The sequence below is a fragment of the Malus sylvestris genome, chromosome 2 (genome assembly GCF_916048215.2).
Source record: "Malus sylvestris chromosome 2, drMalSylv7.2, whole genome shotgun sequence".
Taxonomy (NCBI): domain Eukaryota; kingdom Viridiplantae; phylum Streptophyta; class Magnoliopsida; order Rosales; family Rosaceae; genus Malus; species Malus sylvestris.
Genome location: NC_062261.1, coordinates 5,278,934 through 5,291,320, shown reverse-complemented (window position 1 = coordinate 5,291,320; position 12,387 = coordinate 5,278,934). Strand labels below are relative to the sequence as shown.

General features: G+C 41.6%; 1 protein-coding gene across 10 annotated transcripts in view; it reads left to right on the top strand.

Moving 5' to 3' along the window:
• LOC126597027 (60S ribosomal protein L6-like) overlaps positions 1-12,198 on the top strand; it is a 34,411-nt gene extending 22,213 nt beyond the window's left edge. For 2 of the 10 annotated variants that reach the window (XM_050263843.1, XM_050263783.1), the window contains 5 exons: positions 2,076-2,141; positions 4,047-4,305; positions 10,587-10,693; positions 11,409-11,590; positions 11,909-12,198. In XM_050263843.1, coding sequence (XP_050119800.1) covers positions 2,076-2,141; positions 4,047-4,305; positions 10,587-10,693; positions 11,409-11,590; positions 11,909-12,064 — 770 coding nt within the window. In that variant the 3' untranslated portion in view covers positions 12,065-12,198. Of the gene's footprint in view, positions 1-4; positions 320-545; positions 682-768; positions 841-938; positions 1,011-1,083; positions 1,165-1,252; positions 1,399-1,525; positions 1,744-1,835; positions 1,963-2,075; positions 2,142-2,676; positions 3,358-4,046; positions 4,306-10,586; positions 10,694-11,408; positions 11,591-11,908 lie in introns of those variants that run through there. The other 8 variants (XM_050263810.1, XM_050263803.1, XM_050263798.1 and 5 more) reach the window with 8 other exon arrangements.
• The last annotated feature ends 189 nt before the right edge of the window (positions 12,199-12,387 follow it).

Below are 12,387 nucleotides of genomic sequence, written 5' to 3'. Positions count from 1 at the left end.
GAACCTTTAAATTTGTACTGGAACAAAACTGACATGAATGCTCAGTATTATGTTTTTATGTACTTTGCTGAAGTGGAGAAACTTGAGAAGAATCAGTTAAGAAAATTCAATATATCATGGAATGGATCTACGTTGATTGGACCATTCACTCCCCGTTACTTACACGCAGACGTTATATCTAATTCAAGAGCTCTGGTGGGAAAGGATCACGAAATTTCCATACACAAGACAGAGGACTCTTCCCTTCCGCCGATTCTAAATGCTGTTGAAGTTTTCCAAGCCATGCAGCAGGTTGAATCACCTACTTCTGGTGAAGATGGTATGTCTTCCTCTGTTAAATCAACAAGAACATTCTTACAAGTATTGATATATGCTTATTTCCTCTGGAAAAGAAATGCTTGTTGAATAATATAAAAATCCCACCTCGGAATCCTGACAATATAAAATACAGCATACAGTAGCGAACTGTGCGGATGATTAAGTTGGAAACAACCAATTCTTAGCTTTATCGGTCCTGTTTGATCTGGTTTTGTTAATGACTGCAGCTGATGCCATAAAGAATGTCAAAACTACGTATCAAATAAAAAAAATCTGGGCTGGTGATCCTTGTGGACCTAGGAATTTCTCTTGGGAAGGTCTAGAATGCAACTACAGCATTTCGCTTCCTCGGATTATTTCCCTGTGAGTCCTTCTAGGGAACTAGTCTTCTTACAATTTATCTGTCTTTCCAATCTATTTCTAAGCAGATTTGCCTTTTATTATGATTAGAAACTTGAGTTCAAGCAATTTGAGTGGGATAATAGCTGCTTCCATTGCCAATCTCTCTTCGCTCGAGTCCTTGTAATTGTTCTTCACCTTTGCTTCCATAGACCCATCTTGCCGAATTTATCCACTTTACTATCTTGCAGAACCTAATACTATAATGCTTTTCGTCCCAGAGATTTGTCGAACAATAACCTAACCGGGCCAGTGCCTCTGTTCTTAGAAGAACTAAAGTCGCTCACTCTCTTGTAAGTGTAATTTCTACATGATCATAGACTCATTTGATACCAGAATTCCATATTATTAAGAATTGACGTGCAGGAATTTGAAGGGCAATCAATTGTCTGGTTCTGTTCCAAACGCTCTTCTCGAAAGATCAGAAGCTGGATTACTTGTACTGAGGTAAAAATCGCTTCTTGTTTATCGGTTTGTAAATATGCCTTTGCTTTGACAAATAACAGAAATAAGAAGAATTTTTTGTTCATTTCAGTGTGGATACCGAAAATCTTTGTGACTCGGGTTCATGCAAAAAGAACAAGAAAATTGTCACTCCAATAGTTGCATCATTATTGTCAGCACTAGCAGTTGTTATAGTGCTGATACTAGTATGGAAATTGAGAAGAAAAAGAGAATCAGGTGCCTTTACAGATCTTAATAGTTCCCCGAATTGTAACAGAATTACTTTGAACAATGAAGAACTCTCGAAACAGGTTGTCTATAGAATATTTAAACGGTGTGAACACATATTTTTTGTGTATTTAAGGTACAGAAGCAGAACCCTTTAACAAAACAGCTATAGCATCAAAGAAGTGCCAGTTTACTCATGAGGAAGTTTTAGATATCACCAAAAACTTACAAACCTCGATCAGGAAAGGAGGATTTGGGATTGTGTACCATGGTTGCATGAAAGACGGAACCCAAGTTGCAGTAAAAATGCTTTCTGCATCATCAACTCAAGGACCTAGGGAGTTCCAAACAGAGGTTTGTCAGTTTAGAGTTTCTTGGAATGCAAGGTAAATACGGCGCCTAGTCTTGTTCGTTGAAGATTCTAATGAGTTTGTTCTTGACTGCAGGCTGAGCTCCTGATGAGAATCCATCATAGAAACTTGGCTTCGTTTATTGGATACTGCGATGATGCTAACAACTTGGCACTTATATACGAGTACATGGCTAATGGCAACCTAAAAGACTATCTCTCAGGTATAATCTTGTTATCAAGATACAGAAATTTCACCGGTTTATGTTAGAATATCTTCAACCTAGTCAACTTAATAGCATTTCCAAGTATTTAAATATTACATTAATGGTTGCAGATGCAGAAAGAAGTTCACAGATGACATGGGAAATGAGACTACGTATAGCAATCGATGCTGCACAAGGTTCGTGCTTCCTGCTATTTCAGTAAAATAGATGTGATCATGTTCACACAAATTATAGTTCTACCAATGCGGATTGCGAAATTTGGTTCGCAGGTCTCGAGTACTTGCATCACGGATGCAAGCCGCCTATTGTCCACAGAAATGTGAAGACAGCCAACATTCTCTTAAGCGAAAACTTGGAAGCTAAAATAGCGGATTTTGGTCTTTCCAAGGTTTTTGCTAGTGACATTGAGACTCAAGTGGTCAGCACAGTCATGGGAACAGCCGGATATCTTGATCCAGAGTATGTTTAGGTTTTCCCATTCTATTAGCATTATTATCATGCGAAAATACGATGTTAAAAAATGGAACAAACTCTTAATCAAAAATAAAACTGAAGGGGCACGAAACCGACAATAAGCTGCATATAAATCACGACGTTGTGATTAATGAATATTAGTTTTTGTTTACAGATACTACAATTGCCAAAGGCTGAATGAAACGAGTGATGTGTATAGTTTTGGGGTAGTTCTATTAGAGCTAATCACCGGGCAACCTGCAGTGATAAAAAGTGATGAAGTAATCCACTTAGCAACGTGGGTGAGTTCTGAGCTCGAAAAAAGGGAACTAAAATGTATTGTAGATCAAAGGATGCAAGAAGAGTTCGATGAGCATTCGGTATGGAAAGCGTTAGAGATAGCAATGGCGTGCACAAACTCTACCTCCCAAGACAGAGTCACAATGGATGTTGTATTGTCTGAGCTCAAATATTGCTTGGAAATGGAGTTGTCTAGGCATCGAGAAAGAACTCCAACATCAACAGAAGAACTTCGCCCTGCGTTTGGGCCATATAATCATGGTTCACCTGAAGGTCTCACCATGTATACAGATTCCACAAATGTTGATTCCATGACCAGACCGTTTCCTAGGTAACTGGTGACATTTCCTGCTAGTTGAAGAAGATAATATACATACAACAATATCCATAAAGTTCTTTTCTTTCTTTGATCTTTTTGCATATTACTTTGGATTTCTTTCTGTATATATTATATGTGTTTGGAAGTGATTTTAAAATAAAAATAGAAGCACTTTATTAGAAGTACTTATGAGCATAAGTGTTTTTTAAATAAGCATTTCTAAATGGCTTGTAATTTATTTTGAGTTTTTTATTTGGTATACAAGTTTTCACTTCAATTTTTTTGTTCAATGGAGTAAATCAATCCAAATTATGTTACTAGATGTTGTATCTTATCTACTTTTCTTGGAGGTTATCATGCAGGTTTGAGGCTTTAAACTTAATAGTGTAGGAGAATAAATTGGTATTGAATTTGTCATCAACAAGATTTGAATATAAAACCTCGCAATTACAAGTGAAAAAAATATATCACTAGATTAGTACTAACTACTAAGTGACTTTAAAATACATTTTGTTAACCACCATACCTATCTTTGGGAGTGTACAAGTTAACGTGTGTAGAGCGTATAAAATAAGTGGGACCAAAATAGAATAATTAGTCAAATGCCTACTTGATACATAAGTGCTCAACAATTGGTTCCGTATTATTGGTTTTATCCGGTGCTATGTACAGCATGACAAACAAGACCTCAATCATTTTACTTTTACAACCAATTATTCTTAAAATTCAAATGGTTTTCAATAAATAATACAGAACATTTCAGTACTGCAAGTAAAGTTTGGGCCAGATTGATACAAAGCCCAAAACCAAAAACAAAAAAAAAAATTCAAACCGGAAGTAAGGGTTTTACTTCAACCCCCCGCCGCACCACTTCCTCTGTCGTCTCTCTTTCGCAAATAGCAAGCCCAGGGCCGGCCCAGGCTTAGTACAGGTAGAGCGACCGTCTAGGGCCCAATTGCAGAAAAGCAAGGAACCCCAGAAAAGCCTCAGAGAGACTGCGTGAGCTCAGCAATGGCAGCAAAAGCAAGGAACCCCAGAAAGACCCGGAACCCAGATCTCGTCCGCGGGGTGGGTAAGTTCTCGAGGTCCAAAATGTACCACAAGCGTGGTCTTTGGGCTCTCAAGGCCAAAAACGGCGGCGTCTTCCCTCGCCACGATGCAAAGCCGGCAGCCGAGACCCAGCCTGAGAAGCCGCCCAAATTCTACCCCGCCGACGACGTCAAGAAACCCCTCGTCAACAAACGCAAGCCCAGGCCCACCAAGCTCAGGTTCTCTCTTTCTCTACTTTCTCTGAGATTTTAATTATTTTTCAAATTCGAATCGTTGGGCTTTTAATAATATTTTTTATAATTGTTTGCAAATTAGAAATCATAAAATGGGTTTTTGATAATTTTATATGCACAAGTTAACTTGTAACTTAGTAGTTACACATGGTCTTTATAGATTTGGAAAAAGCGTATGATAGGGTCCCAAGAGACATTCTTTGGAGGATTTTAGAGAAGAAAGGAGTACGAGTAGCATATATCCAAGCTATAAAGGATATGTATGAAGGAGCAAAGACTGCCGTAAGAACTCATGAAGGACAAACCGAAAGCTTTCCCATAACTGTAGGATTACATCAAGGCTCATCCTTAAGTCCTTACCTTTTTGCGTTGGTAATGGATGAGTTAACAGGACATATTCAAGATGATATTCCTTGGTGTATGCTTTTCGCAGACGATATAGTGTTGATAGATGAAACTCAGGAAGGGGTAAATGCAAAGCTTAACCTTTGGAGAGAAGTGTTGGAATCTAAAGGTCTTCGCCTAAGCCGATCAAAGACAGAATATATGGAGTGCAAGTTCAGTGCAAATGGAGGCCAAAACGAGTTAGGGGTGAGGATCGGAGATCAAGAAATACCAAAGAGCGACCGTTTTCGTTACCTAGGATCTATCTTGCAAAAGAACGGAGAATTAGATGGAGATCTCAACCATAGAATACAAGCTGGATGGATGAAGTGGAAGAGTGCATCCGGCGTGTTGTGTGACCGCCGTATGCCACTGAAGCTCAAGGGAAAATTTTATAGGACGGCAATAAGGCCGGCGATGCTGTATGGCACAGAATGTTGGGCGGTGAAACATCAACACGTACACAAAATGGGTGTAGCGGAGATGAGGATGCTTCGTTGGATGTGTGGGCACACGAGAAAGGATAAGATTAGGAATGAGGATATCCGGGGTAAAGTAGGAGTAGCCGAAATTGAAGGAAAGATGAGAGAAAATCGGTTACGGTGGTTTGGACATGTGCAAAGAAGGCCTACTGACGCTCCGATTAGAAGATGCGACTATGGGACAGAGGTTCAGGGCCGAAGGGGTAGAGGAAGACCTAGGAAAACTTTGGAAGAGACTCTAAGAAAAGACTTAGAGTACTTGGATCTAACGAAGGACATGACACAGGATCGAGCACAATGGCGTTCTAAGATTCATATAGCCGATCCCACTCAGTGACTTGGATTTTCCAAGTCTCCAACCAAGAAGTTTTCCTCACTCGGGAAATTAAGGGAACACTACCCCAACCTACATGCTCCACTCAGAAAGCTTCAACATACAAGCTTCAACAAAAGAAAATTCAAAGAACTTAGCGAATAAGGCTTTGGTGTATTTAACACAATACGTTGAAATGAAGGAAAGCTTATTTATTGATATCCCCGATAAGCTACAAATATGTACATATACATGAGTCAAAATAAACACACAAGAGGGAGCCTTCACAAAGGTTGCTTAGGAGAAGTCTCAGCAGTCGGTAGAGCCCCAGAAAGAGAAGGCACCGGAGGGGGATCATTTGGAGCCTCAGTACTGGACAGAACCCTAGAAGGAGGAGGCATCAGAGGTTGATCATTTGGAGCTTCATTACGCGGTACAGCCCCAGAAGACGAAGGCAATAAATGCCTTTGGAACAAACCCACAAATCTCTGATGATCAAGTAAAACCTGACCATCAGTTTCCTTCATCTGGTCAAGCTTCCTCTTCATGTTTGTAGCATAGTCATGTGCGAGCCGGTGCAACTGTTTATTCTCATGCTTGAGCCCTCTAATCTCCTGTTTGAGACTCATCACTTCAGCCGCCAATGATTCAACTTGGCGGGTTCGAGCAAATAGGCGTTGGGCCATATTAGACACAGAACCTGCACACTGAACACTGAGAGCCAGCGAATCCTTAACAGCTAACTCATCAGACCGTTTGGAAAGTAGTCTGTTATCTTTGGGAGTGAGAAGGTTCCTGGCCACCACCGCAGCGGTCATATCATTCTTCATCACGGAATCCCCAACGGTAAGAGGACCAGTTGGGGAGACGAAGGATGGGCGCCATATGTTGTCTGGAGAAGGCGGGGCTGCCTCTTCAACAAGGTTCAAGTCAAAACGACGGTCGGAGGGGCCAGACATTTTCAAAGGTGTTGAAGAGAGAAGAGGTCGGACAAATCAAGATCTTAGAAGTGCAAGAATGAAGCTTCTACTGGTGGAGATTCAAGTGTGCTTTGGAACTTAATGCCAGCCCCTATAAAAATCTGCACTCGACGGAGCTTCAGAAATCAAAGAGGCGCCTGCTCAGAAATCGAAGAGGCGTTTGCTTTCTCAAAAGTTGGGCTGCTTAGAGATCACGAGGGTTGACCTCAGAAATCGAAGAGCCGTTTGCTTTCTCAAAAGTTGGGCTGCTCAAAGACCACGAAGGCCGATCTCAGAAATCGAAGAGGCGCTCGCTTTCTCAAAAGCTGGGCTCCCTAGAGACCACGAGGGCCGATCTCAGAAATCGAAGAGGCACCTACTTTTCCAGCCTTGTCAGCACCTGTCACACGCACACTCAGCTTTGCGGAAATTATGGGCATTCTGTCAAAGACTTTTGGGGAAGTAGAAAACACATGAATCTTACTGTTCAATCACCCACTTCCCACACGCAACAATAGCTCATGGGTACCACAGATAACTTTGCCAAAGTTCTCTGCCAAAGTTGAGCACGTGAAGCTTGCAGCTCCCACTACATCGCTCTGACCAAGAAGGGTAAAAGAATAGCAAAGAAACAGCACTAACAAAGTTTAGACCCATAAATTTTGAAGGTCTAGCTACCATATTATTACCCACAAGGGTAAAGGAACAGTACCACTGCTGGATAATTGGAAAGTCCATGTATGTCAACCTCTGTGCTTCGTGGCAAGGTAGACTAGCAAACATGCCCAACCTTTACTCACATTCGAGAAAACACTCCCAATAAGATTGCTTGCTCCAAAATCGAAGAGGCACCGTCCTCCGAATCTAAAGAGCCAGACTCCCAACATGACTACTTTCTTAAAAATCGAAGAGAGGGTAAAGGAACAGTACCATTGCTGGATAATTGGAAAGTCTCTGTGTGTCAACCTCTGTGCTTCGTGGCAAGGTAGACTAGCAAACATGCCCAACCTTTACTCACATTCGAGAAAACACTCCCAACAAGATTGCTTGCTCCAAAATCGAAGAGGCACCGCCCTCCGAATCTCGAGAGCCACTCTCCCAACATGATTACTTTCTCAAAAATCGAAGAGACACTGCTCCCCGAATCTCGAGAGCCAGACCCCTAGCATGATTGCTTTCTCAAAAATCGGTGAGGCACCGTTCTCCTAATCAATCGAAGAGACGCTCGCTTTCTCAAAAGCTGGGCTGCTCAGAGACCACGAGGGCCGATCTCAGAAATCGAAGAGGCACCTACTTTTCTAGCCTTGTCAGCACCTGTCACACGCACACTCAGCTTTGCAGAAATTATGGGCATTCTGTCGAAGACTTCTGGTGAAGTAGAAAGCACATGAATCTTACTGTTCAATCACCCACTTCCCACACGCAACAATAACTCATGGGTACCACAGATCACTTTGCCAAAGTTCTCTGCCAAAGTTGAGCACGTGAAGCTTGCAGCTCCCACTACATCGCTCTGACCAAAAAAGGTAAAAGAATAGCAAAGAAACAGCACTAACAAAGTTTAGACACATAAATTTTGAAGGTCTAGCTACCATATTATTACCCACAAGGGTAAAGGAACAGTACCACTGCTGGATAATTGGAAAGTCCCTGTGTGTCAACCTCTGTGCTTCGTGGCAAGGTAGACTAGCAAACATGCCCAACCTTTACTCACATTCGAGAAAACAGTCCCAACAAGATTGCTTGCTCCAAAATCTCGAGAGCCAGACTCCCAACATGACTACTTTCTCAAAATCGAAGAGAGGGTAAAGGAACAGTACCATTGCTGGATAATTGGAAAGTCCCTGTGTGTCAACCTTTGTGCTTCGTGGCAAGGTAGACTAGCAAACATGTCCAACCTTTACTCACATTCGAGACAACACTCCCAACAAGATTGCTTGCTCCAAAATCGAAGAGGCACCGCCCTCCGAATCTCGAGAGCCAGACTCCCAACATGATTACTTCCTCAAAAATCGAAGAGACACTGCTCTCCGAATCTCGAGAGTCAGACCCCCAGCATGATTGCTTTCTCAAAAATCGAAGAGGCATTGTTCTCCGAATCTCGAGAGCCAGATACCACAGACCATTTTTTCAAAGTGCTCTGACAGAGTTAAAACATGTGAAACTGGCAGCTCCCACTACCGTGCTATGACCAAGCAGGGTAAAGGAATAGCATTACTACTTGTTGTTAGGGAGACTCCTATATATGTCGACCTCCATCCCCAACGGACAGGCAGACCTGCAAAAATGCTCAACCCTTCATCATATCTGAGAGGGCACTCCCAACAAAGCCTTTCGAAATATTCAGCTTTCTTTCCCCCCGATAATACCTCTGCAAACAAGCTATACTAGAGCAAGAATATCTCATATCATCAGGGTTAAAAGCAAGAGTATCCCATATCATGCTTTTTCCCTGTTTTTTCTTTTGGCCTTGTTTTTACCTGCAAGACAAGGAGAAAGAGAGCAATCAGTCAGCACTTGGAATCAAGCTTCCAGCCAGGAACTGACTACCTGGAACCCCTTACCTGATTACTTACCTGGCATTGCTCTCGAGTACTCATCTTCAACATCTTATGTTTCCAGGGAAGATTCCGCATCTGCTTGAGGAACAGATAGGGCAAGTGCGAAGGATACAAGGAAGCATGTGGAGACAAGCGTAACAGCACACGTGCCGATACATCCATTACTCTGTCAAAAGCAAAAGTATCCCATATCAGCAGGGTGGAACGTACTCTAGATTTGATGGACTTGTTTTGACCCTCAAATTCTTCAGTCGGCCTTATACTCTGGAGGAAACCAGAAAACCCTCCAGCTCAGTTCAAGAATAAGCCTGTGGAAAGTTACTTCTTCAAAAGCAAAAGTATCTCATATCATCTCTTCTCATTTTTCTTCTCTTTATCCTTCATGCTGCTGCAAGATGGGGAGAAGGTGAACAATCAGTCGGAGCTCTGATTGCTTACCTTGTCTGTCACCTCTTTCAGCAGACCCCCTAGCTCGGCGACTTGGGGGACTCCTACTACATGGTTTGTATCGCGCTTGACCAAGCCTGAAACTACAAGTAAGCTTCAAGTGAAATTGATACATTACCTTGTGCATCTCCACCAGTTAAAGATACCACCCCTGGATGGAGGAAGAGTACTTCCAGAGAAGATGCCACATCTACCTATGAGACAGATAAGGCAAGTCAAGACGACACCACACTCCGATACTTAGAAGTTTCGTGATTACGAGATCATTCTCCCACAATATTTCCTAATGTCATTTGTACTAAATCATTCACTCGTACTCACTAAAGGAGAGCTTGAACCTATGTACTTGTGTAAACCCTTCACAATTAATGAGAACTCTTCTATTCCGTGGACGTAGCCAATCTGGGTGAACCACGTACATCTTGTATTTGCTTTCCTATCTCTATCCATTTATATACTTATCCACACTAATGACCGGAGCAATCTAGCGAAGATCACAAAAAGCGACCGTTTTCGTTACCTAGGATCTATCTTGCAAGAGAACGGAGAATTAGATGGAGATCTCAACCATAGAATACGAGCTGGATGGAAAGAGTGCATCCGGCGTGTTGTGTGACCGTCGTAGGCCACTGAAGCTCAAGGGAAAATTTTATAGGACGACAATAAGGCCAGCGATGGTGTATGGCAGAGAATGTTGGGTGGTGAAGCATCAACACGTACACAAAATGGGTGTAGCGGAGATGAGGATGCTTCATGGGATGTGTGGGCACACGAGAAATGATAAGATTGGGAATGAGGATATCCGAGGTAAAGTAGGAGTAGCCGAAATTGTAGGAAAGATGAGAGAAAATCGGCTCTGGTGATTTGGACATGTGCAAAGAAGGCCGACTGACGCTCCGGTTCGAAGATGTGACTACGGGACAGAGGTTCAGGGCCGAAGGGGTAGAGGAAGACCTAGGAAAACTTTGGAAGAGACTCTAAGAAAAGACTTAGAGTACTTGGATCTAACGGAGGACATGACACAAAACCGAGCGCAATGGCGTTCTAGGATTCATATAGCCGACCCCACTTAGTGGGAAAAGGCTTTGTTGTTGTTGTTGTTGTTGTTGGTTGAATGTAGGGCTAGTATTACACCAGGGACGGTGCTGATTGTATTGGCTGGAAGGTTTAAGGGAAAGAGAGTTGTTTTTCTTAAGCAGCTTTCATCTGGGCTACTTCTTGTTACTGGTGAGTTCTTATTTTTTTAAGCAGAGATTATTGTTCCGAAATTTGGAATGAATGTTAAAGTTTTATGTTACTGGGAGGTTCCTTGGTCATGAATTCCACCCAATGACGATAACGTTGTTTTGTGGCGACACCATTAGAATTTGGTGCAAAAAAGGAGGTTTCTTTTGTTTCAAGTTATTTGCAAATACATCACCTTCTCGTATGAATTGTGCTTGGGGGATTGCTCCCCTCCTGTTGGATGGGATATATTGCAGGGTGGGGTTTTCTTTGAGTGGGGGGATATTCAAATAGGGTTAGTGAGTGAGTACTCGAAGTGATGTGTTGCTAATTTGTTTTCTTCCAAAACTGTATGAAACGATGACATGAAAGAGTAACACTCGCTTTTGTAACCGCATAGATAGATCTGAGTGTATCAACTTGTGAAGTATCATCTAGTAATCTATTGAATCGTGATTGTAATTTGTTCGTTAGAATATCTGAATTAGCTTTTATGCCTTCAGCTTTCATAGGTTTTTTCGAATGATTCTTTCTTTGCTTCTTATTAAAATATTTGTTTCTTAGTTTGTTTACATTTACTAATTTGTGTACTTGCTCGTTTTTTTCAATCCCGTGGTGGGTGGGGGTAATGGGTTTCTAGTTTAGGGCACTTGCCTGCTTCTTGAAAAAACTTGTTGAGTGCCGTTCTAACTTGAGTGCTGGTATGATGCCATTGCAGGTCCCTTTAAAATTAACGGTGTTCCTTTGAGACGTGTAAATCAATCTTACGTGATTGCCACTTCTACCAAGGTTGACATTTCTGGGTTGAATGTCGAAAATTTTGATGACAAATATTTTGCTAAGGAAGTTGAAAAGAAGAAGAAGAAGGGAGAGGGAGAATTTTTTGAGGCCAAGAAAGAGGTTAGAGTTATCGTTCTTCATTTACATATACTTTTGAGCAAGTAATTTATGGTCCTTGTGATTTTCTTCAGTGTTGGTACTGTCTGCATGAAGTTTAAAGTTAAATGTGGCAATGTGATCATCGTCTTCCGATTTTGCATGATATTTTTTTTATACAGATTCTCTGATCCTTTTATGTTTCCCTTTTAATTGTATCAATCCATCTCTTTTCTACTATCTTGATCGCTTCATCTACATGTTAATGGGAAGTATGTAAATGAGTGGAAATCTTTTGTTGTCTCTGTATTAATCAATATTTTCCCGAACAACAAATTGTAGGAGAAGAATGTCCTCCCACAAGGAAAGAAAGACGATCAGAAGAGCGTGGATGCTTCATTGATAAAGTCCATTGAGGCTGTCCCAGACTTGAAGACGTACTTGGCGGCGAGATTCTCTCTCAAGGCTGGCATGAAGCCTCATGAGCTTGTCTTTTAGACTATCATCTTATAAACTAGTCGTATAATTTTCTGCTCCTTGGATTGTTTCTTCTCTTCAGGTTATCAGCGAACTCTGAGTTTTCATTTTGCCGGTGTATTCACAATTCATACTCATTTTGATTTGGTTTTGATTGCTACTGCTTTGAGCGCATACAAAAGACCAAGTGAAATTCATACGAAATGAAGAGGGGATCATTCGAAATCAGCTGGTTTAGTATATTAATAGTCCTTACATATGAGTTCGGATGACCAACAAAACAACCCGCAGTCGATGCCAGCGGAGAAACGAAAACCCCCTCTCAACACCGCTTGACAATAAAT